The sequence below is a fragment of the Gracilinanus agilis genome, chromosome 3 (genome assembly GCF_016433145.1).
Source record: "Gracilinanus agilis isolate LMUSP501 chromosome 3, AgileGrace, whole genome shotgun sequence".
NCBI lineage: Eukaryota > Metazoa > Chordata > Mammalia > Didelphimorphia > Didelphidae > Gracilinanus > Gracilinanus agilis.
In genome coordinates this window covers 307,454,829-307,479,536 of record NC_058132.1, presented here as the reverse complement: position 1 = coordinate 307,479,536, position 24,708 = coordinate 307,454,829, and the positions used below count along the sequence as shown (strand labels likewise).

Sequence of the window (24,708 nt, the reverse complement as noted above, 5' to 3'; positions counted from 1 at the left end):
TGATATTAAGTTGAGGTCCATCTGTTACGGAGAGGTTGACTGGGATCCTCCCTAATGTCAGGACACACAGACACACAGACATACACACACACCAAAAACCAGCAAAAATCAGCCTTACCCTTCTGTCCTTTTTCTCCTTTGGTGCCTGCTAAGCCAGGTTCTCCTTTATCCCCTATTCTTCCTTGGGCTCCTTTCTCACCTGGTATACCTACAGCAAAGAAAAGAGGCAGTAGGTGATTCCTATCCCAGTATTTTTATAAAAGTTACCTAATCGATGTTGAGAGGGACAGGATAGGATGAGAACTGGCAGGGACTGAATATTCAATTGCATGAGATGTTTCAGCTCTGTGAGATTCCTACTGTCCTCAGATTCCACATTGAGGTAAAAAAAATGACATTAAACAGTGGAATTTAGTAGGAAAAACACAGATTTGGAATCAAAAGACCTAATTTCAGCTTCAGTTATATCTCCTACTAATCGTGTGACTATGAGTAAGTTATTTAATTCCTCTGGGCCTCAAATTTCCTCTTACATGAAATGAGGTGTTTGAACCAGAGGATATTTGTCAGAGTTTCTCCCAATATGGCAATTTATATATAATTCAGCCACTAAAATTGGTACTGCCTCCCTGTCCAAATTTGTGATTAAAAGAAATCAGGAAGTACGCCTAAGGAAAATCAGACCACCTGTCCAAAAGAAATTATATATTCTCTTCTCCTTCCTTTCATAATCTTTTAAAAAATTTATTTATTTTAAAAGTATTTTCCCATGTTTACGTGATTCATTTTCTTTCCTTCCCCCTTTCATAATCTTTAAGGTTAAATATTCCCAGAATCTTGAAGGCTATAAAAATCTGTCAATTAAATCAGTTTAGCTGAAGAGTATCAGTAAAACTGGTTATTTGCCCTGATATAGCTCAAAATGGTCTGTTTGACTGGCAGTCAAGTGATTGAAGTACCCCATCATCCAGTTGGCTATTTTTCAATTGGTGAGACCATAAAAGCCCGAAGAAATCAGCAGGATGCTTGTCTCCCTGGTTATGTCCAGCTATCTTGGCTTCCATGATGCATGTCTTTGTGGAGTAGCCCTAGTCCGAATATGCTGTCTCGAGGCAGATGGGGGATAGAGCAATACATTTGTAGTCAGGAAGACTTGGGTTCAAATCTTGACTTAGATTGAGGTGTGTGCTCCTGATAAAATCATTTTAAGCTTCCTGGACCTCAGTTTTTCCATCTGTAAAATGAAACCATTGGATTGGAGGGCCTCTAAGGTCCTTTCTAGATCTAAATATATGATGCTATGCTTCTGGCCTGGTGGGAACAAGATAAGGTGGTGCAGCTTTTTCGGAGAGTAAACAGGTATATGAGTTTCAAAGGTGAAAATGAGGTGATTTGAACAGAACCTTTTAGATCTGTGATTTTAGTCTCTTTCATAGTTGCTGAACCTAGTTACCTCATTTTATCCAAATGTATTACATATGTATATATGCTAAATATTTTGCTATTATTATAAGGCTCTTAACAGGCATTTAGTAATTCTTTACCAATACCTTCCATTCCTACCACATCCCAGTTTGAGATGTGTTTCCATTATTCTCTTCCCGTTGGGACTCCCAAAGATCTGCTGACTTCCTTGAGGTCCCACCGTTCTTGGGGCTAGTATAAGAACCAGAAGCCCTGGATTTCCATATAGTCCTTTCAAGTCCATTATGACTTTGGGGAGAGGGGGAGGAAGGAGAAAAGGGAGTTGCTGGTGTGTATTTCAAAGTCAGGAAGACCTGCCATTTGAATGCAAAGATTCTAGTCATTTCTCTGAGAAATTAAAATCAAGCAAGTACTCTACCTGCAGCTCCAGCTTCTCCTATTTTTCCTTTTTGTCCTTGACTCCCTAAGAGAAAAACAAAAAAGAAAAAAAAAAGAAAAAAGGGGAGAGAAGATAATAAAACTTAGATATTAGACACTTTTAATCTTAAGCCACCTTCTACTTATTGTCTGATTAATGCAGGAGGGAAGATACATTGGTGCTCTTGGATTTTTAAAAGGCCCCTTCACTTAGCATAAATGGAGACAGAATTGCAGATGAATACTAGCCTGTGTCTTCACATCCAACAGAACCAAACAGGGCTATAAAATTTGGCTCTTCAGGTCTCATATTCCCTGCCTGAGCCTGGCTGATACACAGTAAGGCTTTTAAAAAATTAATTTTACTTATTTGTTTGTTACATTAAAATCTCCAGGTGTCTTCTCCCCTCTTTCCCTTCCATGCACAAGAGAAGGCATCCTTTGACAAAAATATATACGTATATATAAATCCGTGTCTTGTTTATTTCTGTTTATCAATTCTTTCTCTGGAGACGGACATATACAAGTTATTCTTCAATTAATATTTCTAGTGTATATATTTTGACCTGGTAAAACCACTATGAAATTTGTTTCCTAAGGTGATCAGGAAAAAGGAAAAGAACCTGCATATTCTAAAATAGTTATAGCGACTCTCTTTGTGATGGCAAAGAATTGGAAATTGAGGGGATACCCATCAATTGGGGAATGGCTGAAAAAATTGTGGCATATGATTGTATGTCACAAGAAATAATAAGCAGTTTAATTTGAAAAAAAAAACATGGAAAGACCTATGTGAAGTTATGAAAAGTAAAATGAACAGAAGGAAGAGAATTATATGTTATGTAGGAATTCAGCAGTACTGTTAGGTGCTTCCCATGTACAGAACATTTCTGTTGCTAGACACATAGGGAGGCACAAAGCTTAGAAACACAGGCATGGTTCTGGTTCTCAGAAATGACCATCTAGTGCAGGGGTTGGCAAGGTATGGCTCTCAAGCCACATCTGGCTCCACCTCCTGACAGGCCAGTCTGGGCAGAGCCCCAGGATGTGCCCCAGGGGGCCCTTCAGCCCCTGCCCCATATTCCAGCGCCTTCCACCTCCATCCTCCTCCTTCTGCAGGCATTTATGGCTCTCACGGCCAAAAAGGTTGACAACCGTTGATCTAGTGAATGCACATAGCTAGCTATCAGAATATAAGCTCTTTGATGACCAGAACAGTTTCATTTTTGGTCTTGTATTCTCAATACCTAGTATGGAGTTGTTCACACAGTGGGAGCTAAATAATGCTTTTTGGGCACGCAGTAGCTATGAACACAATAATACATGAAGGCACTGGAGAAATCCAAAGTGAAAGTCTGAGGGAAAACTTTTTAAAGATGGTGGAATCAGGAAAGACTTCATCAAAGAGGGGGCAGAATTTGAATTGGGCTTTAAAAGATAGGTAGGAATTCAATAGACAAAAGTGGGGAGGGGGGCTTTCAAACATAAAGGGCTGAACAAATGCTTGGAAATAGGAAAACAAGTATATTCTGGAGACAGACAGTAGAAATCAATGGGTAAAACAGAATTGAGATTTTTTTTTTTGCATCATTTAGTCATTTCAGTCATGTCCAATTCTTTGTGATCCCATTCGGGGTTTTCTCAGTAGATCCTGGCCTGGTTTGTTATTTCCTCCTCTAGTTTATTTTAGAGATGAGGACAAACAGGGTTAAGTGACTTGTCCAGGGCCATGCAGCTAGTAAATTTCTGAGGCTAGATTTGAACAAAGATTTTCCTGACTCCAGGACTAGCTTTCTATCCATTGCACCATCTAATTACCCAGAGGCAATATACAGTTTGCCATCTCATTCATAAAGAATGAAAGCATTAAGTCCCAAGATATATTTTTTGATGGGAGTGGACACAGGGGACTCAGTCAGGACATGGCAGCCATTATGAGCTTTGGATGCACATAGTAGGAGTCTAGCAAAAGTTTGATTAATTTGAAGGATCTGTGTGTCCTATCAGGATTAAAGTCAAGAAGAGAGAACATTTTAGTAGAGTACAGCAATTGTTTGTAGTTCTGGGAAGGATAATAATTTTACATTTGGAAATATAATTGTGTCAATATGTAAAAAATATTGACAGGGGCTTGGTCTCTACTGTGAGATAAAATTCATACATTATATCATTTATTAGGATTCAAGCCAGAAGTAAAGACTGGAGAGGGACAGCTAGGTGGCTTAATGGACAGAGATCCAGTCCTGGGTTCCATCATGACTTCAGACACTTCCTAGCTATGTGATCCTGGAGAAGTTCTTTAATCTCGATTGCCTATCCCTTACTGCTCTTCTATCTTAGAACTTGTAAGTAAGGGTTTTTTTAAAAGAAGGAGGAAAAAAAAAGATCGGGGCATCCTAGTTCAAATGATTGGCCCCAACCCTAGAAATGCAAAATCTCTAGTTACAGAGTAAGACTTTGCCATTCAGGTTAGTGAAGTTTTTCTTGCATTAAATATCTGCTTGAAGGGATCATAGTACAGTTGTACTTTATGGGAGTTTAGACCTTCCAGGGAGTTTGGCATTCCTCTTTCCCAATTATAGCCATTTTATGATAAGACATTTAGATAAATTGTCTCTAGTGAACTTTTTGATTTTAATACAGATCCTGAGAATATTTCTGAAATCAGACATAATTTTTGAGGATCATTTTGTTCAGTATTTATTGCTGAGATAGCATAATACATTGAAAAGGGCCCTGGATTTAGAGTCAGAACACCTGGGTCAAAATGCCACATTCATATCCTATGATCATACATAAGTCTAAGTTGAAAGGGACCTAAGGGGCCCTCTAGTTTATTAGCTTCATTTTTCAAATGAGGAAACTTTACCATAGGGAAATAAAATGGTTAATAAGGCAGTATCAGAGTTTGGCTTTGAAATCAGATCCTTGACTCCAGAATCAGTGCTCTTTGACACGCTGTCATTTACCATACATGTGACCTTCAATAAGTCACTTATCTTTTATGGCCTTCAGTTGGTCTAGATGACTTTTAAGGTTCTTTCTAGCTCTAGATTTTTGACTGTGTGACTGTAATATGATACCAAATCCAGAAACACACAGTTATCTCTTCCACCTTATAGGGGTTAGGGACACAGAACCCCTGCAATCTGGAAAAGTCTAATAAATATTTTTGGCCTTTCCTTCATACCAGAGAAGTATGAATTTTTTCTTTTTCTTTTATGAGATGTTTATAGTACATTATTGTAAATTTTGGATTTAGTATGTATTTCTGAGTTTCTAAACTTTTTTATGTCATCTTCTGGCCTTCAAATGTCATTTGTGACTTTCACAAAACTCCTCCAAAATTTCCATTTAATTTCTTTTTTTTAATCCTTACCTTTCATCTTAGAATCAATACTGTGCATTGGTTCCAAGGCAGAAGAACAGTAAGGGCTAGGCAATGGGGTTAAGTGACTTGACCAGGATCATATAGCTGGGAATTATTTGAGGCCAGATTTGAACCCAAGACCTCACATCTCTAGGTCTGGTTCTTAATCTACTGAGTCACCTAACTGTGCCCTTCCCCATTTAATTTCTTATTGCCAACCTGTGATATATTGACATTGTGATGGTAAAATATATACATATGTATATTTATAAATACACACACATACATAATCAGATATCAGTGAGAGGGACTATTCCTAGGACAATTAAGTGAATTGGCATACCTTTGTTTTCTTCTGGAACACCCAGAATTTATGTTCTCCTGATAGATTAATGCCTTTTTACATAATGAAGAAAAAATCCATTTCAAAGTTGGCCCAAGTTAATCAAAACTGGACAAACACCATAGTTCTTTTTTATTTGGGGAATACCAACATCCTGACACTGGAAAATATGTCTATAAATATTACTAGGAAAAGATTACTAGATTGTAACATCAAGCTTCTATTATCAACTTAATGAGTTCCTTCCAGGCTCCTGGTCAATGGGAAAACCCCTCAGAAGTGTATCTCTCAGTCACCACAAGAGGCTACAGATTGAGGATATTTGAATTGTTTTCACAACTGGGAATAATATAGTAGAGTTATACATAGATTTATGTAAAATTTAATTGCTGTGTGTCTAAATTTAGAAAATGTAACATTATCCCTACTTTGGTTGTAAGAATTAATGACTAATAGATAAATAGATAAATAGATAATCTTTTTTTTTTGTAGCCTGGTTGAATGCAAATGGGAGTCATGATTTTTGAACCATGGAAATATGGAAGTATCTAAAATATCTACCTGTACAAAGTGTTCCTCCCCCCCCCCCAAATGGAGGAAGTGGTTTTTTGGTTGCGTTTTAAAGGATGGAGAGAAAATAGATAAAAAGGAGGAAAGAGGATATTCTAGGAATAGGGAACAGTATAAGCAAAAACAGGAAACTATGAAACATCGTGTGTGTGTGTGTGTGTGTGTGTGTGTGTGTGTGTGTGTGTGTGTGTGTGCTCGCGCACGTGGGTATGTATCTGTCTGTTTGCTAGGAGAGGTGGATAGTGTATTTTGTCTGAGAGAATAAAAATGGAAGGAGAAATATAAAATGAAGCTGAAAAGGTAGAATAGTGTCAGGCTATAGAAGGCTTTGAATGCCAGGCAGAGAAGTTTGAATTTTGCTTGATAGTTGCTAGGTAGCCACACTGAAGATATTTGAATAGAAGAGACCATTTCCAGATTTTGGGATTAAAAAGTTCTGCTAAAATTTGAGGGGGAAAGAAGAGAGGAGAGAAAATATGCAAGGGGTCTATTCTAATAGTCTTGGTGTGTAGCAATGAGAAATTCATGAGAGTATTGACAACTGAAAGAGAAAAGACATGTAAGTAATGTTATGGAGGTGAAATCAAGACAATTTATTAGATAAGTAAGGTAGAAGGAGGAGTCAAAGAGCTCCATTGTTAATAACAGGAGAGACTGGATGAATGGTGGTTCCACAATCTGAAATATAGAAGTCAGAAGGCAGAGCATGCTTATGGGGAAAAAATGACTGATCTCAGTTTGAGCCATATGAAGTGCAAGCTCTATGGAACATCCAGGTGTAAACATCCTTCAGGCAGTTGAAGATGAAAATATCGAACCCATTGGGTCTGGGTGGAGAGATCTGCAAAGAATTGGTTCTGTGGAAATTAATGAGATTTTCAAGGGAAGCAGTAGAGAGCCAAGAAAGAATTTAAGGGAACATTCACATCAAGAGGTCAGGCATGATAAAGCAAAAGAAACAGAGGAAGGGAGGGACTCTGAAATACTGAGAAGAGAGAAGATTCAATGGAAGTATAGTCATAGAATCAAAGATTTATAGTGGAAAGCACATTAGAGATCAGTTAATCCACCCCTTCCTTTTACATATGAGGAAACAGATACAGAGAAGTTAAGTAACTTGTTCGAGGCTGCATTTTCAACAATGCCAAAAGCTATGAAAAGGAGGATGAACATTTAAACAAAAGGCGAAAGAATTTGGTTTTAGAAAGTTATTGGTGACAACTGGAGATTAGTTTCAGCAGTATATTTGGGGCAAAATCTAGGTTGCAAGGAGCAGAAGAAACAATTATTGAGAAAGAAGTGGAACTAGACAGAAAATTCTTTCAAAAAGTTTAGCAGTAAAATGGGGGAGAAGGATGAGAAAATAGCTGGATGTGGCAGAAGGGTAAAGAGAAGGTTTGTTATTCAAGAGACTTGATCATTTTTGTAGTTAAGTAGGAAGAATACATTGGAAAGGGAGAGACTGAAGATGCCTAAGAGGAAATAGATGACAACTGGAGGGAAGTCCTAGAGGAGGCAGGAAGAAATGGGATCAAGTGTGAGTTGTATACATAACTTTTCTTTGAGTAGTAGAAGAGAGAATATGGATGGTAATTCTGAGAAGTTATGTAAAAAAGAGAACTCTTGTCAGATGACTGCCATCTTCACAGGGAAGAAGACTGAATCTCTAGTGACTGCTTAATTGTTAGAATCAAAGGGTCCTTTCTCAGTACTCTTCACACAGTTAATAAGACCAGTCCTCCACTCAGATGATATCCCTATCTATGCCTCACTACATACAATCAAAGCTTAATAAGTATTTGCTAAATGAGTTCATTGTGACTAAATATTCAGATGTGGAACTGTCACTCCCTAAATGGAGGATATTGCAAATGAGAAAAAACTGAACTAATGCAAGTACTCTGATGATTCCAGGGGAGCTAAATTGGAGAATGCATTTTTAAAAAAAGAAAACTTTTTTTTTTAACAGAAGGGACAGAGAGATGAAGATAGAGAGAACCTAGGTTATGATGACCTGGAGTGTTAATGATACTGCCTGCCAGAAGTGCTTGTGACCTGGCCAATGTGTTGATTTGTTTTGTTTAACTGTAATTTTTGTTACAATGGAAGTGTCTACTGAGAGTGTGTGTGTGTGTGTGTGATGACTGACTCTTTTAGAAATGATAGTGATAAAATAAAGGTATTAGTAAAATAGCTCAATATATCATATAATACATATGAAATTTCAAACGTGTGAGATTTCATATATGTGTGTGTGTGTGTATTCCATATATGCAGTATTAGATGAGTGCATGAGGTAATTCAGTGGACAGAGAACTGGCTTGGAAGCCAAGAATACTGGTTTTCAAATTCTGACTCAAATACATACTAGCACTGCCCTTGGGCTATGAGATAAGATAATTAATCTGTGACTCGAGGTAGGACATATACCTTGTGTATCTGTGTGTGCATGTATATGCTTATACACACATATATCTACATTCTATAGCATATAATTGCAGGCTATATTATATATACACAGATATGGTATGGTATTACTATGTACATATACATAGAACCCCTCCATAGGTTTGTCTTTTTATACATGTGCAGACATTTATAATACATTCACATACACGTGTGCATACATGTATATGTGCACATATAATATTGGATAAATTGCCCAACCTTTCCTTATATAGTATGTTTATGTATGTTTATATGTATGCACTTGTATGTTTATGTTTATACAAAGAATTATATCCATGTGATATATGTCTATATAATAGACAATATATGTGCCTATGTATATATTTATATGTATAAACACATTTAATATTGGATACATTGATTAAGCTTTTCATTCATATATATGCAAAACATACATGCACACATTTGCATATATGCAAATTTCACATATCATGCTGTCCATGTGACATTTATATGACATACATATGTATGTATACACATCTTTTACACACATATAACCTTGGATAAATTGCATAACTCCTTCCTCTCCATCTCTCTCCATCTCTCTCTCTCTCTCTCTCTCTCTCTCTCTCTTTCTCTCTTTTTCTCTCTCTCTCTCTCCCTCCCTCTCCCTCCACCTTTCCCTCTCTCCCTCTCTCTCTTTCCTTATATACACAAACACATTTTGTGTTAAACCTGCTGACAGGCCCCACCACTTGGTTGATTCCTCCTTCACAACTGACCAATGAGAAAGTAAAAGATTCTTCCCCAACTGTCAGTATTAAATAAACTCAGTTTTTTAGATGTAATGAGTATTAGTAAACTCAAACTATTAAAGATGTTATAACTGACTGTGATTTGTTGGTTGTGATGTTGATCCTGATGATAGAAGATCAATAATCACTTGAATGAGCTTGATGAAGGAAAGGAGAAGTTTTAACTGACACCTTTCCCCTAAGAATCTTCAATACTGATCAGGTCAGTACAGCCTCCTCTCTTTTTTACTTATTTAATGAAGGTAAACAAGGAGAGGAAAAGGATGGGTTGAAATAAAGAGGAAAGAGGGATTGGGAATTTATCCTAGAAACTTGCTTAACTAACTAAGCCTAGAATAAATCTTGGAGTTTTCAGATGAAGCTGATTCACTGATGTTGCCAGGCTAATTGCCTTAGCCATGTCTAAAAGGCCTGACTTCAGTTTCTGGATGTTCAATTCAAGTTGGCTTGGCTTAACAAAGTTGATCTTCAATATTTATCTTCTTGTTGGTGTTTAGAAAGTTGTATATTATTGATAATGTATAGGGATGGATGCTGAAAGCATTGGATGAGCAATGAGCCTAGGTAACTCTTCTTATAAAGTATAAGTTAACCTTAGCTTAGAGGCAATTTTGAAATGCCTACCCTCCCACCATTCTCCATACCGAGACCCTGAGTATAGGAATCAGCCTCGATTTATAGGGTGCACTTAACAGACTTTTTGGTCTCATGCCAGCTCATACCACCCCTGCATTCTGCATCCAACCTCAGTAACTGGCAACTCTCCTGGCTCAATAGGGCTTCTTGCAAAAGTATTTACAATTATATCTATGTGACATATGTCTGTAAAATACATAATATATGTGTATTAGATATAGATCTTAATGTCACAGAGCCTCCAATCCAACACTCTCTTTGTCTATATGAGGAAAGTGAAGCCTAGAGAAGTTGGGTGATTTATCCAAGGTCATAGAGGCAGAGTATCTTAGATGGAATTTCAATAGGTATTAACTTCCCTTTTCACGTGGAACAGGCTAATCTCAAAAAGGACAATGAAAGAATTTTTGTGTAAAGAAAAAAGAATTATATCAATTGGCCAAGGATATAATTTGTTGCCTCTGTTATTGATGAACATTTTGATGCCTAAAAGTGGCAGGAAAAGAATTTTGGTTTAATAAGCATTGCTAAAAGATGCAAATGAAAAAATAGTTTTTAGATGGAATTTAAAAGTTTCATACAGAAAATGATCAGTGTCATAACTATAAAGACAAATCACTCCGCAATAAGATATAACAACTTCTGTCTCATTTTTTTAAGTGAGCAGTTTGATGGTTTAGAGGAGCAAGAGAAAAAAACTTTTCAAAATTAAAAATGGGAATGGCATTTGTATAAAGAAATAGTTTCAAGGACATAAAATGGAAAGGAAGAACCGTGTTGAGAAATTTGTGCTATAGGGCATTATGGTCTTGAAAGATCCAGGAGATAGGAGACAGAAGCTGGGTTGTTATGGTGAAGAGATTGAAAACCCTGGTAGAAAACTTAGCAGATAGTAAAAAGTGTTTTATTGGAGTTGCTTGAAGAAAACAGCAACAAGAGCAGTCATCTGAAGGAAAAGTTAATTGATTTCTCATTGACTGGACAAAAAGCTCACCATCATTGAATTGGAGCTTCAGTGCCAGATATCACTTTTCAAAACCTTCTAGAGTGGAAGTAAGGAAAAGCCTGAGATGTGACTATTTTATTTGCAGCTCTCTTCCTCTCTGTCTGGAAAGCAAAAACTCAAAAAGAGAGAAGTTTTCAGCTGATGTATAGGACAAGATCTTCAGATTTAATTCAATAATGTAGAATCTTGGTAAATAAAGAGTTGGCTAAGTTCAACTGCCTTGCTTATTGAGGCAACTTGAGGTCTTTTGTTGCAATTTATGTTGCAATTTGATTGGACAATATAAAATTGGTGAGTGAATACAAGCTGGGTTTGGCTTATATTGCCCAGAAATAGTCAACCCAAAAAATTTTGCAATTTTTTGGCTTAAAGGGAATTAGAAATGATCAGGTAACAGTATAAGTGATAAAGTCAGAATCAGACCTAAGAACTTAGACCCTAAGCCTAGCCTGTTTTTCCCAAAAACATTCCACACTTATCCTCACTGAACACTGAGGAAATGAGGAGCACAATACCTGCCAATGGAGGATAAGCATACACATGCATGTGTGCATGCGCACACACACACACATATCTTTCTTTAGAAAATCTGTAGCCATCTTGAAATCCAAATTTGGTCAAATACTTGTTTTTCCTTGGCATCATGAGAAGGAAATAAACTTTTAATAATATGAATATGAATAGAGTTGTTGCCATAGAAACAGTGGCAATAGACCATTGGTAGAATAAAAGGCAGAAAATAATCTATTCATATTTACTGAACATTTGAGAAAAATTTCTGATTATGAACCTGGTTACTTGTTAAGCAATCCCATGAGGCAGCAGATCTCAAACTATGATTTAACAATTAGGGAGTATAGAAATAGGTATCATTAGAAATTGGGTCAGGCACAGGAATCCAGTGTTCACTGACTCTAGGTTGAGTCTTTCACTCCAAGTTTTCCAATGATGAGAGATCAAAGGGAGGTCCACCAAAGGAGGTGAGGAGAGAGCAAGAACAAAAGTCCAGTTTAGGAGACCCTGAGCTGGATGCCTGCCTGGTTCAGGCAAGGATAATACAATCTTAGATTTAGAGGTGAAAGGAAGTTTAGCAGTCTTCCTATCCAAACATGCTGTTTTATAGGTAGGGATAGACAGACACAACAGAGATTCAGAGAGAAACAGACAGACAGAGACAGACACAGAGAGAGACAGAGACAGAGGCAGAGAAAGACAGACATAGAAAGACAGAGACATTGACAAAGAAAGAGAGAGGAAGAGGAGGGGAAAGAGAGAAGGAAGGAGGGGAAGAGAAAGGGAGGGAGGGAGAAAAATTGCCTGGAGGATGGCTAGCTCTAGAAGAGGACAAGATGTTAGGAATCAAAACCTAAAGGAAAGGGAAAAATCTTTAATATAGAAAGCTCTTTCTTTCAAAGGAAGAAGTAGACTACTTGTCATAGGATCATAGATTTAGATCAGAGAGGAGACCTTAGGCCAAGCCCTACATTTTACAAATGAGGGAATAGAGCCCCAGAAAAGTTAAACTTTCCCAGATACTAAGTGACAGAGCTAGGATTTGCACCTAGACCCTCTGCTTCCAGATTGGTTCACACCGGGTCTCTTAGACCTGAGATGGGGAACTATAAGACAATTCTGAAGCCCAGGAGAATAACTTGTTCAAAGCGAGGAGGAGGGGTAGATAAGAAAGAGACAAGCCTATGGGAAGCTTGGGGATCCCACAATCAGAATTATAGGTTGAGGGAGCAGGTTTTGGAAGGACCGAGACTTCTGGTAATCTTAGAAAATTGTGGGAAAGAGGAGCACAATACCAGGCAATGAAGAATAAGTGTGTGCATGTGCACACATGCACATACTCATACACACACACACACACAACACACAAACATATCTTCTTTTTGGAAATTTGAATTTTGTGGCTAACTTGAACTCCAAGTTTGATCTAGCATGCAGATGAGATAGGATTAGACCAGCCAACTGAGGACAAGAGCTAGAAAAAAAGGAAGAAACTTGGTCAGGCAAGTGAGCAACAAAAAACTGGAGATTTTGATCCTACTACATTTGGTTATGGGACCAGTCCCAAATGAAAGAAGTTCTCTGTAAACTTATCAACTTCCCCCTTTGTATAGTAGTAAAAATAAATATCCCCTCCCACCCCAAAAGGAGAATTTTGCATTCTTAAGAGGAAGCAGGACAAGAAAAAAGGGGAAAAATATTGTGTCTTCTTTTGATGGAAAGGCTCTGGGGACAGGAATCTCAGTTGAGGATGCATTAGGAATGAGAAGCTAAAAAGAGGCACCAGCAAGTCAAGTCTTGGGGATTGCTGGGATTGCTGGCTGAGGAGTAGGATGGGTCTCATACGAGAGGAAATAGGAATCAAGGTGTAAAGGGGATATTAAAAGAAAGCCAAGAAATGAAGTCAAGGAAGAAAAGAATTGCTTCCCAAAGGTGATTCAGCTCTTTCCCCTAACTAAGCCCTAGTTAGTTTCTTATGAGTTGCCAATGGATTCTCAGCCCATACCAAAGACCATGCCCTAAAAGATTTATTACTTTAACTTCTGCCTTAAAGCCCCTCTTTCCTTTGGTGGGCTTCCTCTCCTGATCCACTCTTTCAGAAAGGCAGTAATTATGCCTCACTTCATCCTCTACTCTTTCTATATTCTAGTTACCATCATTAACTGCCTTGTATTTACATAAGATCCCTTTTGAACTCATCCTCACTTTCTTGTTCTGGAACCAAAATCCCATCACCTATGGATATGGATATAGCTCCGCTCACCAACTAGGCAACTTTCAGAACCAAAATATCCCTCCTTGGCAATCACTCCCATATATACGGTTAACTCTTAACATTTGCATAAGTTATGTTTGCAGAAAAAGATGCAACAGTCAAAAACATGAATGTTGATACATTGAATCTCTGGGAAATAAAAGGTTGCATTCTTGGAACTGCCAAAAACTATAATCTTTTGCTAGAGATTGCTGAAAATACATTTTTCTGCATGCAATTCTTTATAACAAAACATCAATTCTGATAATACGCATTTTTCCTAACATAGTAACTATAAAATAATCCATAAAATATAGTACACAAAATAAAATTGGTAACATGCAAAACTGTTTTCTTCACTAATAAGTCCTTAGAATTATATGACCTGTTGAGCTAACATCTTAATAATCTACCATGGCCACCCTCTGAAAACCAAGGGAGAGGATGCTGGGACTTTAGTAACTGTTGTCAGAAAACAGAGATTGATTATGTCTCCACATCATTTCCAACACTTCAAATGTATAGGGAGTTCTTTACAATTGTAGGATGAACAAGACCAGTAAAGTAAATACAAGAAGTAGGTTACCAGCTGCTCTACAAACTTGCACACATCATGCCTCTCCTTCTTTTTCTCTGCCATGAAAAACTGCAAATGTACATAGTTGCCAACAGAAAAATGAAAATAAGGTTACTAACAAAATCACGATAATGTTTTAAGTCAGAAAAGTTAAGTGAGATTTGCGAATCTTGAGGATTGACTATATATTATTTCCTCCTATTAGAATATAAACTCCTTGAGAGTAGGAATCTTTTGTAGTTTTTGATCACCCTCTCCCCCTCAATACTTTACCTTTCTCAGTTTTTGTGACACTTTTCTCCCTATACTTTCAATAACCTCAGCGGCTCCCATGGATTTAACTCTCATATCTATACAGATGACTCCTAGATCTAAATATCGAGCCCCCATCTCTCTCAACAACTTCACTCCTATATTAGAAATTGCCTTTTGGATATTTCAGACTGGTTCTCCTTAAATCCATTGTCTAAAATTAAGCCAATAATCTTTCCCCCAACCCTTCCCCAAGGAAGAAGAATTGGATGCAGCTTGTCCATAATGGGTCAGATAGTCTTGAGGCTAAAGAGCACTTCCATATAAAGATAGTATTACTTGGCTTTGAGAGATATACTTCCCATCATACTCCTAAGGAGGAATACACCCAACAGTCAGTTTGCCAGTATTATCAAGGTGCCTCCCTAGATGAGTTCAGAAAGCAGTCTACTTAAGATATTCTCACAGAAAAGTGAAGTCAATTTGGAAACTGCCATGTAATAAAAATCAGAGAAGGAGGATGTCAAAACAGATGAGGCAACTGGGAATTTTTAAAGAAGGACTATGGGATGTTTTCAAATTTATAGAGGAAGAAAGTTTTGGCCATTCCGGTGCACTTAGTAAAACCCCTAATGCTAAAGAGTAGGGATTCACCATGCTATTCTGTTTTTCTTAACTGTAAATGGGAATAATAACAGCATCTACATTAAAGGGTTATTGTGAGGATCAAATAAGAAAATATTTGTAAAGTGCTTAGCACAGTACTTGGCACATGGTAGGTACTATATGAATGTGTATTCACAAACCTTACCCCTATGCTTGGGAAAATTTTCAGGAAGAGAGGTGATGGTTGGGCTCATGTGCCCAAAAGACTAAGTAAGGAATGGAGAAAGGAGCAGAAAGGATTGATAGGAAAGGGATTAAAATAAAGATAGCTTTCCTTGACTTTTTCTAAGTTGTGGGAAGATGTTGCAGTGGCCTGAGATCCTGAACGTTCTGCACAGGAATCTGACCTCCTGGGTTCTTATTCATTCTTTATTACCTGTGTCTCCTTTGTCTCCTTTTGCACCTGGTGCTCCTGGTTGACCAGACAAGCCTGGAGGCCCTAAAGAAAAAAATGAAACACAGAAATGGTTAGAAGTGGGTAAAGGTAGCCTTCAGGAGTCACCATAAAAACTAAGAGATGGAATAGTAGAAGGTATGCTTGTTGAATATAGGGATGGTCTGGTTTTTGTCTTTGTATCCTTAATTCCAAGCACAGTGCTTGGCACAATGTAAGCCATCACCAAATGCTCATGGAATTGAATTGAATTACCTGGTGGTCCAACAGAGCCATTTTTGCCAGGTTCTCCTTTTGCACCAGAAGCTCCTGGTAAACCTGCTATGCCAGGAATGCCATTAACTCCAGACTGACCTGAAAAATTCAATAAAACTTTCAATTTTGTGGTCCTTTTATTGAGGTTGTTGGAAAAAACTTAAGATATCTTCTGGGCTCTTGTCCTCAGACATCAAGAATTTACCCTCCCCTCTCATAAACATCCCAGAATACCCCTTTAAAAATCTCACTTCAATAAATCTCAACTGTGACTCAAATAACCCTCTAGTAAAGGGGAGCTGGGAAAGGGGTAGGGGTAACAGTTGTTTTCCCATCATGGAGACCTGTTTATTCATTTTTAAAATCTACTACCAGATCAAAGATGGTAGGACTTATGAGAGACTTATTAGAGACTACACTTTGGATTTTGATAGTATTTTTCAATTGCAGAAAAAAAGGAAAGTTGTAATGGAGAATATCGATCAGTACTGTCCCTTGCATATTTCTTGACTGCTCTAGGGGATCTATCCTTTTTGGAAACTCAGATGCCTGGAGAGAGTATCTTTGGGTTAATTGTGCATGGAAAAACACATACATACACAGATGAATGATGAAATAGAGAGGGTTTCTCAGGCTGACCCTGAGGTGGGGTTCTGGTTAGTAATCAAGACGATTTGGGGACTTAATAAATACTAAATGTTACCAATGATAGAAAGGATGTAGCTAATGTAGATATCATTCTTTTCCTCAGCTCTTACCTGGCTCTCCTTTTGTCCCAGGGGACCCATTCTTTCCTGAAATTTAAAAAAAAAAAAAAGCTTCTCAGGCAACATTTCCCTCAGGGTCATCTGAATGGAAAATGAGGACATTTGATCATGTGACATCTTACCAGGTTGGCCTGGTTCCCCAGCGATACCATTAAGACCAGGTAATCCTTGAAGTCCTGTCATACCCTTGTCTCCTTTCTGACCCACTTCTCCTTTGCTTCCTAGGAAAACATTAAAACACAAGTAGGGCTTAAATAGAAGACAATGGTGCCATCTGCCCTTTGGGGTTATTTTTAATCCATTAATTCATTTATTTATTCAATGAGCATTCATGAAGTACTTAATATATGACAGGTACTTTGCTAGATTCTAGAAATATAGACTAAAATGAAACCATATCTGTCCTCAAGAAGTTCACATTCTATTGAGGTAGTGGGGGAGGCAAGAAACAGCAAATATATAGCTAAGTAAATATAAAATATATGCAAGGTTAACACCATTAGAATTTAAGCTCCTTGAGGCCCTGGACTATTTATTTCACTTTCATCTTTTTTTGTGCTGAGTGCTCAGCACAGTGCTGGACACATGGTAAGTATTTAAGAAATTCTTGTTGATTAGGTTATCAAGTTGTGTGTGTGTATAGAGGGGATAAGAGTGGGCCTACCAGCTTTGGAAATCAGAAAAAGTCTTGTATAGGAGGACCTTAAACTTAAACTAGAAGAAAACTAAGGATTCTAAGAGGTAGTACTAAGGAAGGTGTGCTTTCCAGGCCAAGAGAGATAGCCTATTTAAAGGCATGCAAACACAAAATGGAATGCCCAGTTCAGGGAATATTCGCCATAGGTATCTAGAAGAGAAAGTCTATGAGGGGTGAAAGCATGATTTAAATCATGAAAGGTAATCTTTGTAATCACAAGAATCAGAATATGAAGGGCTCTAAGTGCCAAATAGAAAAATTCGCATTTTATCTTAGAGACAATAAGAAGCCAATAGAGCTTCTTGAGCATGAGTGACATAATCATATTGCTTCTGCTTTTCATCCTTTATTTTCAGAGAGGATCAATGGTATCACTAAGTGATGTCTTTTCTTGCCTCTGCCTCACTTAAATCCAATTTGCTCAAAAGACATCTGCTCTATATCAATTTTGTAAAAGTATCATGTGCCACTGATAAAAAGGTATATTTCTATCCCCATACAATTCTCTCCAGATATCATATCTAGCTTATCTAAAATTTTATTTATATCTTTAACTTATTTCTTATTTTTATTTTTGGCAAATTTTTTTCCAGTTCTGAGAGGGGAAGATTCCAATCCCCAACTATTAGAGTTTTATAATCTATTTCTACCTATAAATACTTTAGTTTTTCTTTTAAAAATCTTGTTGCTACAATATTTGGTGCATATATGTTTAGTACTGATAACCCTTCATTATTTACAGTGCTTTTTAACATAATGCATTATCTCTGTTTTTCTCTTTTAATCAGGTCTCTTTTATCTTTAACCTTGTTTGAGATTGTTATTGCTACCTCTGCTTTTTTTTTTGTCAGCTGCATTGCAATAGATTCTGCTCAGTGCCTCTATTTTTATTCAATGTATGGTTCTCATTTTAAATGTCTTTCTTGTAAACAACATATTTTGGGGTTTGGGTTTTTAATCCATTCTGCCATTTCTATTTTATGGGTGAATTCATACCATTCACATTCAATGTTTTAATTATTAGTGTGTATTTCCCCCATTCTATTTTTCTTCATTTTTTTCTTCTTTGTCTCTCTTTTTATCTTATTCTTCCCCAGAAATCTAATTTTCCTCTAACTACTACCTCCCTAATCCCCATCCTTTCTTCAATGCCACCTTTATTTTCCTCCACTGCCCATCTAAGGATTCTTCCCTTTTCCTTACATGCCTAGTTGTTAATTTATTCACCCTTCTATGACTCCTTATGAGTCTAGGAATATCATTTTGGGAGCTATCTGGATCATGGATTTTAGAAGGGAAAGAATTAGAGCAAGAAGCCTAGTTAGGAAGCTCCTACACTAGTTCAGAGGTGATAAAGGCCCGGATTGATGTAGTAGTGAATAAGTTGGAAGGGTTGGCAATGTAAGAGAAACTGTGGAAGCAGAATCAATAGGACTTGACAACTTGAATATGTGGGCAAGGGAGAGTGAAATCAAGGATTACTTGAAGGTTGTGAAGCTGGGTGAATGGAAAGATGTTGGTGCCTTGAGCAGGAACAGGAAAGTGAAAAAAATGGGAGGTTTACCCATCAAGCATATATTAAACATCTATATATGTGAATAGTCCTTTTTTAAAGTTATTTCTTATACTCTGCTAGAGGAATACAAAATGTCCACAGATAAGCAAATGTAGGGTATATAGCAAAGAAATGATTTCAGAATTTGGATGCAACTAAACTGATGAAGTCAAAGACTTCAGGCTCAGAAGAAAGGGTTGGCAATGGATATATAAACCTGAGTCTCAGCTGTAGGGAGATGATAATTGCCCACATGGGAGCTGATGAGATCACAAGAGGACATAATAATAAATAATAGTAATAAAAATAGCTAGCATTTATATAGTGCTTTAAGATTTTCAAAGTGCTTTACAAATATCTCTGTTCATTCTCACAACAAGCTGATATTATTTACACTCACTTTATACATGGGGAAACCAAGGAAAGCAGAGGTTAAATAACTTGCCCAAGGTCACATAGCTAGTAAGTACCTCAGGCAAGATTTGAATTCAGGTTTTCCTGACAAGGTCCAGCACTCTATCCACTGTAAGGATATAGGAAAAGAAAATAAGAGGACTTAGGGCAGAGCCTTGGAGTAAGCCCATGAGACATAGATGATAATAAGGTAAAGAAAACTGAAGAGTCTAAGGTCTAAGATAGCAGGGCAGGGCAAAAAAAATATCCAGAGGATAATATCCAGAAGAAGAAGATAAAATATTACAGAGAAAAAGGCATGATATTTAGAATTTAATAGATCATTGGATGGACAGCGAGGTGGCTTAATGGATAGAGAACCAGAACTGGAGACAAGAAGTCCTGGATTCAAATCTGACTTCAGACACTTCCTAGTAACACGACCCTGAACAAGTCACTTAATACCAATTGTCTCATCTTATTGCTCTTCTGCCTTGGAATCAATAAGTAATATTGATTCTAAGACAGAAGGTAAGGTTTAAAGAGATAATTGGTAAACTTGGACCATTGGCATGGTTAGATGCTTGGCTGGTACGAGGAGAAAGAAGAAAGGAATGTAGACTCTTTCTAAGTGTATGACTGTGAAAGAGAGGAGAGATATAGGATGACAGCCTGAAGAAATTGTAAGGGTAATAGAAGTCCCAAATCTGTTAGTTTTATTTTTGAGGTGGAGAAGACATAGATATTTTTTCTTGAGCAGCAGGAAAGGAGCTAATTTATAGGAAGAAATTGAAAAACACCACAATGTTTGCAAGAATAAGTTATTGGAGGAGAAGGGGGAAGAGCACCAGGCTAAGAGCATACATAGAAGGATCATTTTTTTATTAACTAGCAGAGAAAAGGATGACAGAATGTGTGTTCAGTGTTATAGCTTTTGATATATGTAATCGGGGAGGACAGGATGGTCACACTCAGTAATCATCATCTTTCAGTAAAGTATTATTCATTGAGAGAGATAGGGAGGAATAGGGTGGTGGACCTGAGGAGAGAAGAGAAGGTTCAGAACAGCAGAGCTATGTTGTTATTTAGTTGTTTTCAGTTATGTCCAAATCTTCATAACCCCATTTGGAATTTTCTTGGCAAAGATACTAGAGTGGTTTGCCATTTCCTCCTCCAGCTCATTTTACACATGAGAAAACTGAGGCAAACAGGATGAAATGATTTGCTCAGAGTTACAGAGCTAGTTAAGTGTCTGAGGTTAGATTTGAACTCAAGATGATGAGTCTTCCTGACTTCAGGTCCTGCACTTTATCCATTGAAATTATCTAACTGCCCCAAGAGCTATAGGGAGTGTAATAGTCAAATAGGTGAGAGAAATTGAGGACAGAGTTAAAGATGCTGATGAACTGGGGAAGTCATCATGTTTGAGTGTATTGTTATTCCAATTGAAGTCCCCAAACAACTATTTATTCTCTAAACATTGTTTACTACCTAAGTTTATTCTCCTCATTTTACTTAACTCCCATCATCTCTCTCAGATTAGGTAACTGTGGCCCATAATAGAGATGATGTGACTTTTTCTAGGTCATACAGAGCTGGGACTAGATCACAAATCTCTACTCCTGATACTGTGTTTTTTTCAACAACTGTACTCTGTATAAATAACAATAATTAACATTTAATATAGCTCTTTAAAATATGCAAAACATTTCACACACTTTGTTACCTTCAAATTTCTTGACACTCATATATGGTAAATGCTGAAGGTATTATCCTCATTTTATAGATGTGAAACGTAAGTCTCAGAGGTGATACATGTTTCCTCAAGTGATTATTAGTGAAGAAGATGGGAGTGAGAATCCATGTCTTCTTAACCCCACATCTAGCACTCTTTTCTCTATGCCGTGCTGTATAAGATAAAGTCCCTGTCTTTAAGAAACCTATAATCTCATGGGGAACGCAATAGTAAATCCATGTGGAGAAGGCCCACCAGCAGAGACCGGTCAGTTTGGTGAGGTTAAAGAATGAAGACATTATTTGAGACTTCAATTATGTCTTCTTCATAGGTCTGAAGAATTTTGATCGTATCTCCTATATATGTGAGAACTTCCAAATATCTAGCCATTCCTAGTATAGTAGAGAAAGTGTTGGACTTGGGAGTCAGGAGGGCCTGGTTGTTAAAATCCTGCCTCTGTCACGTTCAAACTTTGTGACCTTGGAATGAGTCATTTGAACTCTTTCCAGACATTTCATACATTTTATGCTTCAGGCAAAGTAGTCTCAGTTTCCTTTTCTGTAAAATAAGGCTCTAATCTCTAATCCTATAATCTATAATATAATAGTGAGTTGTGAGGCTCAATAGCTAATATATAGGGAAGGACTTTATAAAGTGCTATATTAATCTTTATTATTATTCTTTGGTCTGGGTCTGTGATTTCAAAGGTATAAGGAATTAATGATGTGAAAACTCATCCTATTAATGCAGATGAGCAACTCATCTGTAAATTACAGACTTAGGGAGATTCCCAGAGCATTGAAGGTTTACCTGATTTGCCAAAAGTCACATAGCTAGGATCAGAGGTGGGATGGGAGCTCTAGTCTTCTTGACTTTGTGTCTGGCCTTCCATCCACTATTGGATACTGCCTTTCAGAGGTCTAGACTATTATTATGATTCTTGTTATTATTATTATCTCCACTGATTAATTGGTTCTTGAGATGATTTAAGTGGCTCAGGTTATTGAGGTCTGAGCCAATGCAGTCCTGTAAAAAAGGTGCAGAGACAACTGCTAGGGTAAGATCTCAATAGCTCTTCTCCATCAAAGAATCTTCAAGTGCAAGGTTAAACAATACAAGAGTTAATAATAAAGACAACAGTGAGAGGGATGTCATAAGGTGGTGTATGATTCATTGCCTACATTGAGCAGCATAGACAAAAATGCTATGAGTTCTAAGCAATCAACCATTCACCTTATGAGAAACCAGACCTTCAGGTGCAATCAGTACTCTCAAACTCATCTTAGCCTCTGAGTTTTAAATTTAATCTTTTAAAAAATGAATTCTTGAGACTTCAATTACATAGATCTAAAAGGTTAGGAATAAATTCAAGACTCAAAACATTCAAAGAATTTTTTAAAAGTATATGATTGTGTTACCCTCTGTGTTTTATACCTATTTTCCTGGAGCACCTTGATTTCAAACTTTCCACTCATCAAATCTGAAGCTCATTTGCATTAGGTCTGTCCTTTTCTCATCCCTTGCTCATGCTCTCTATTTGCCATGGTGCATATCAATAGGGATAGGAAGGAGGTTAGAAAACTCCCCAGCCCAGAAGTCTTTTAGGTTTCTATTCAACAATTCAGCCCAAATAAGGACCCTACAAGTTCTCAGATGGCTTTCCTATCCACTTTGAGCCACAGGTCTTGTCTGACACGGCTCAGTTTTATCAATTTACAACTAGAAAACCATTTACAAACATCAGTGAAATACTAGCAATTGAGTACTTGCTACAAATAAAATACTGTAATTATGAACTCCTTGCAACCTCCATTCCAGTTTGACATAAAAATGGGTTAAATATTTTCATTTATAGAAATAACATTCTCATTTTGGTATTAAAGATTTTGAATTTAAATTTTAATATATAGTATGATGTTATATTATATATAATAAATAACATTATAAGAAGTAATAATAAAATAAAAAATAAAGATTTAAAAAATTGATACCCAGCCTCTGGGAGGGAAAAAGGATAAAAAGAACTTTACATGTGAAAGAGCTTCTGTCAAGTTCAGGGATCTATTTTGGACCATCTTTGATAGACTGTGGCCCTTTTTCTTTTTTTAAACTCTTACCTTCTGTCTTAGAATCAATACTGTATATTGGCTCTAACACAGAAGAGCAGCAAGAGCTAGGCAATGGGAGTTAAGTGATTTGCCCAGGGTCACACAGCTAGGAAGTGTCTGAGGCCAGATTTGAACCTAGGTCCCCCCATCTCTAGGTCTGCTTCTCAATCCACTGAGCAACCCAGCTACCCTTGGCCGTGTCGCTTTTGATCTTAGGTGTATTTTGTTCAGAGAATCCAAATGTGTTTGGATGGGAAGTTGAGGGTCAGTGTCTCTGTGACGGTGGAGCAAGGAAAAAGATCAACTCCAGCTAAGCTTTTCTTTCTCTGCAATGTAATAGACAATCTACTCCATAATTGAGGACAGCTTACATGGACAGGAATTTATGAAGGTATTTGCTACAAAGAATTAATTGAAACAAGGTCAACAAATCATTGTTACTATGTATGGGCCAGGGTGTGAACATTTAAAAAAATAAAGCAAAAAACAACTTTGTTCTACTGACCACTTCTTTACATTGGTATGGAATTGTATCCATATTTATATGAATTCTAACTCCTTCAAAAAGGAAGTCGGCACACTAGATATGAAATGAGAGTCCAGAAATAGAGAATCACACATTAGACTTGAAAGGGAATTGACTTAAGAGATTATCCAGGACATCCTACTTATTTTGAAGAAGAAGAAGAAACCAAAGCCTATTAAATAAGTTGCTCTATTGTATGTTCACGTGTTCATAGAGGTGAGGCAGGAACCCAAGTCCTTGATAAAATTTGATAAATCAATCAATCAATCAATATTTAGTAAGCACCTACTATGTGCTAGGTCCTAGTTCTAGGATTTGATTCAATAATCATAATGTGTGCAAGGCATTGTAGCTTTATATTGTAGGATGACACTACAAAATAGCATTCCCCCAAGAAACTGCAACTGACTGAGGGTCAGAGAGTTCATCAATTGATTGATAGACAGAGAAGACTTCACAAAGATCTGAACTTAGCTTTAAAGGGGGTAGGAATTCTGAAAGGAGGAGATGAGAGAAAATAGACTCCAGGTTTGGAGGACAGATTGTAGGAATGCACTGAGGTGAGAGATGGAGTCTGGTTTGGAGCAGAGTATGTAAAGAGGAAAAATGTGAAATGCCTGCAAAGGTAGATTGAAATCAGATTATGAAGGACTAAAAATTTGCATTTCAGCCAACAGTAATAGGGAGTCACCTGAAGATGACTAAGGAAGGGTATGACGTTATCAGGTCTCTGCCTTAGGAAGATTATGTTGGTAGCTGTACCAAGGATAGATCATAGAGATGAGAGACTGAAGGTAGGGAGATGAATTAGGAGGCTATTATAATCGTCCAGGGAAGAGAGAATGAAGGCCTAAACCAGTGAGTTGGATGTGTGAGTAGAGAAAAGGGAATGGATGTGAAAAAAAATTATGCTATTAGGATGGAAAGACAACTAATTAGATGAGAAAAAGGAAAGAATCAAAGATAATACCAAGTTATACAACTGGATTACTGGGAGGATGATGGTACTCTCAATAGAAAAAAGA

General features: G+C 37.2%; 1 protein-coding gene across 1 annotated transcript in view; it reads right to left on the bottom strand.

The window, feature by feature from the left end:
• Positions 1-24,708, bottom strand: part of MARCO (macrophage receptor with collagenous structure) — a 64,719-nt gene that overhangs the window by 3,544 nt on the left and 36,467 nt on the right. Inside the window, exons 9-14 of the mRNA XM_044666626.1 lie at positions 16,792-16,890; positions 16,661-16,696; positions 15,903-16,001; positions 15,630-15,692; positions 1,844-1,888; positions 119-208 (exon numbers count right to left, since the gene is read on the bottom strand). Of these exons, the coding sequence (XP_044522561.1) occupies positions 119-208; positions 1,844-1,888; positions 15,630-15,692; positions 15,903-16,001; positions 16,661-16,696; positions 16,792-16,890 (432 nt within the window). The remainder of the gene's footprint in view (positions 1-118; positions 209-1,843; positions 1,889-15,629; positions 15,693-15,902; positions 16,002-16,660; positions 16,697-16,791; positions 16,891-24,708) is intronic.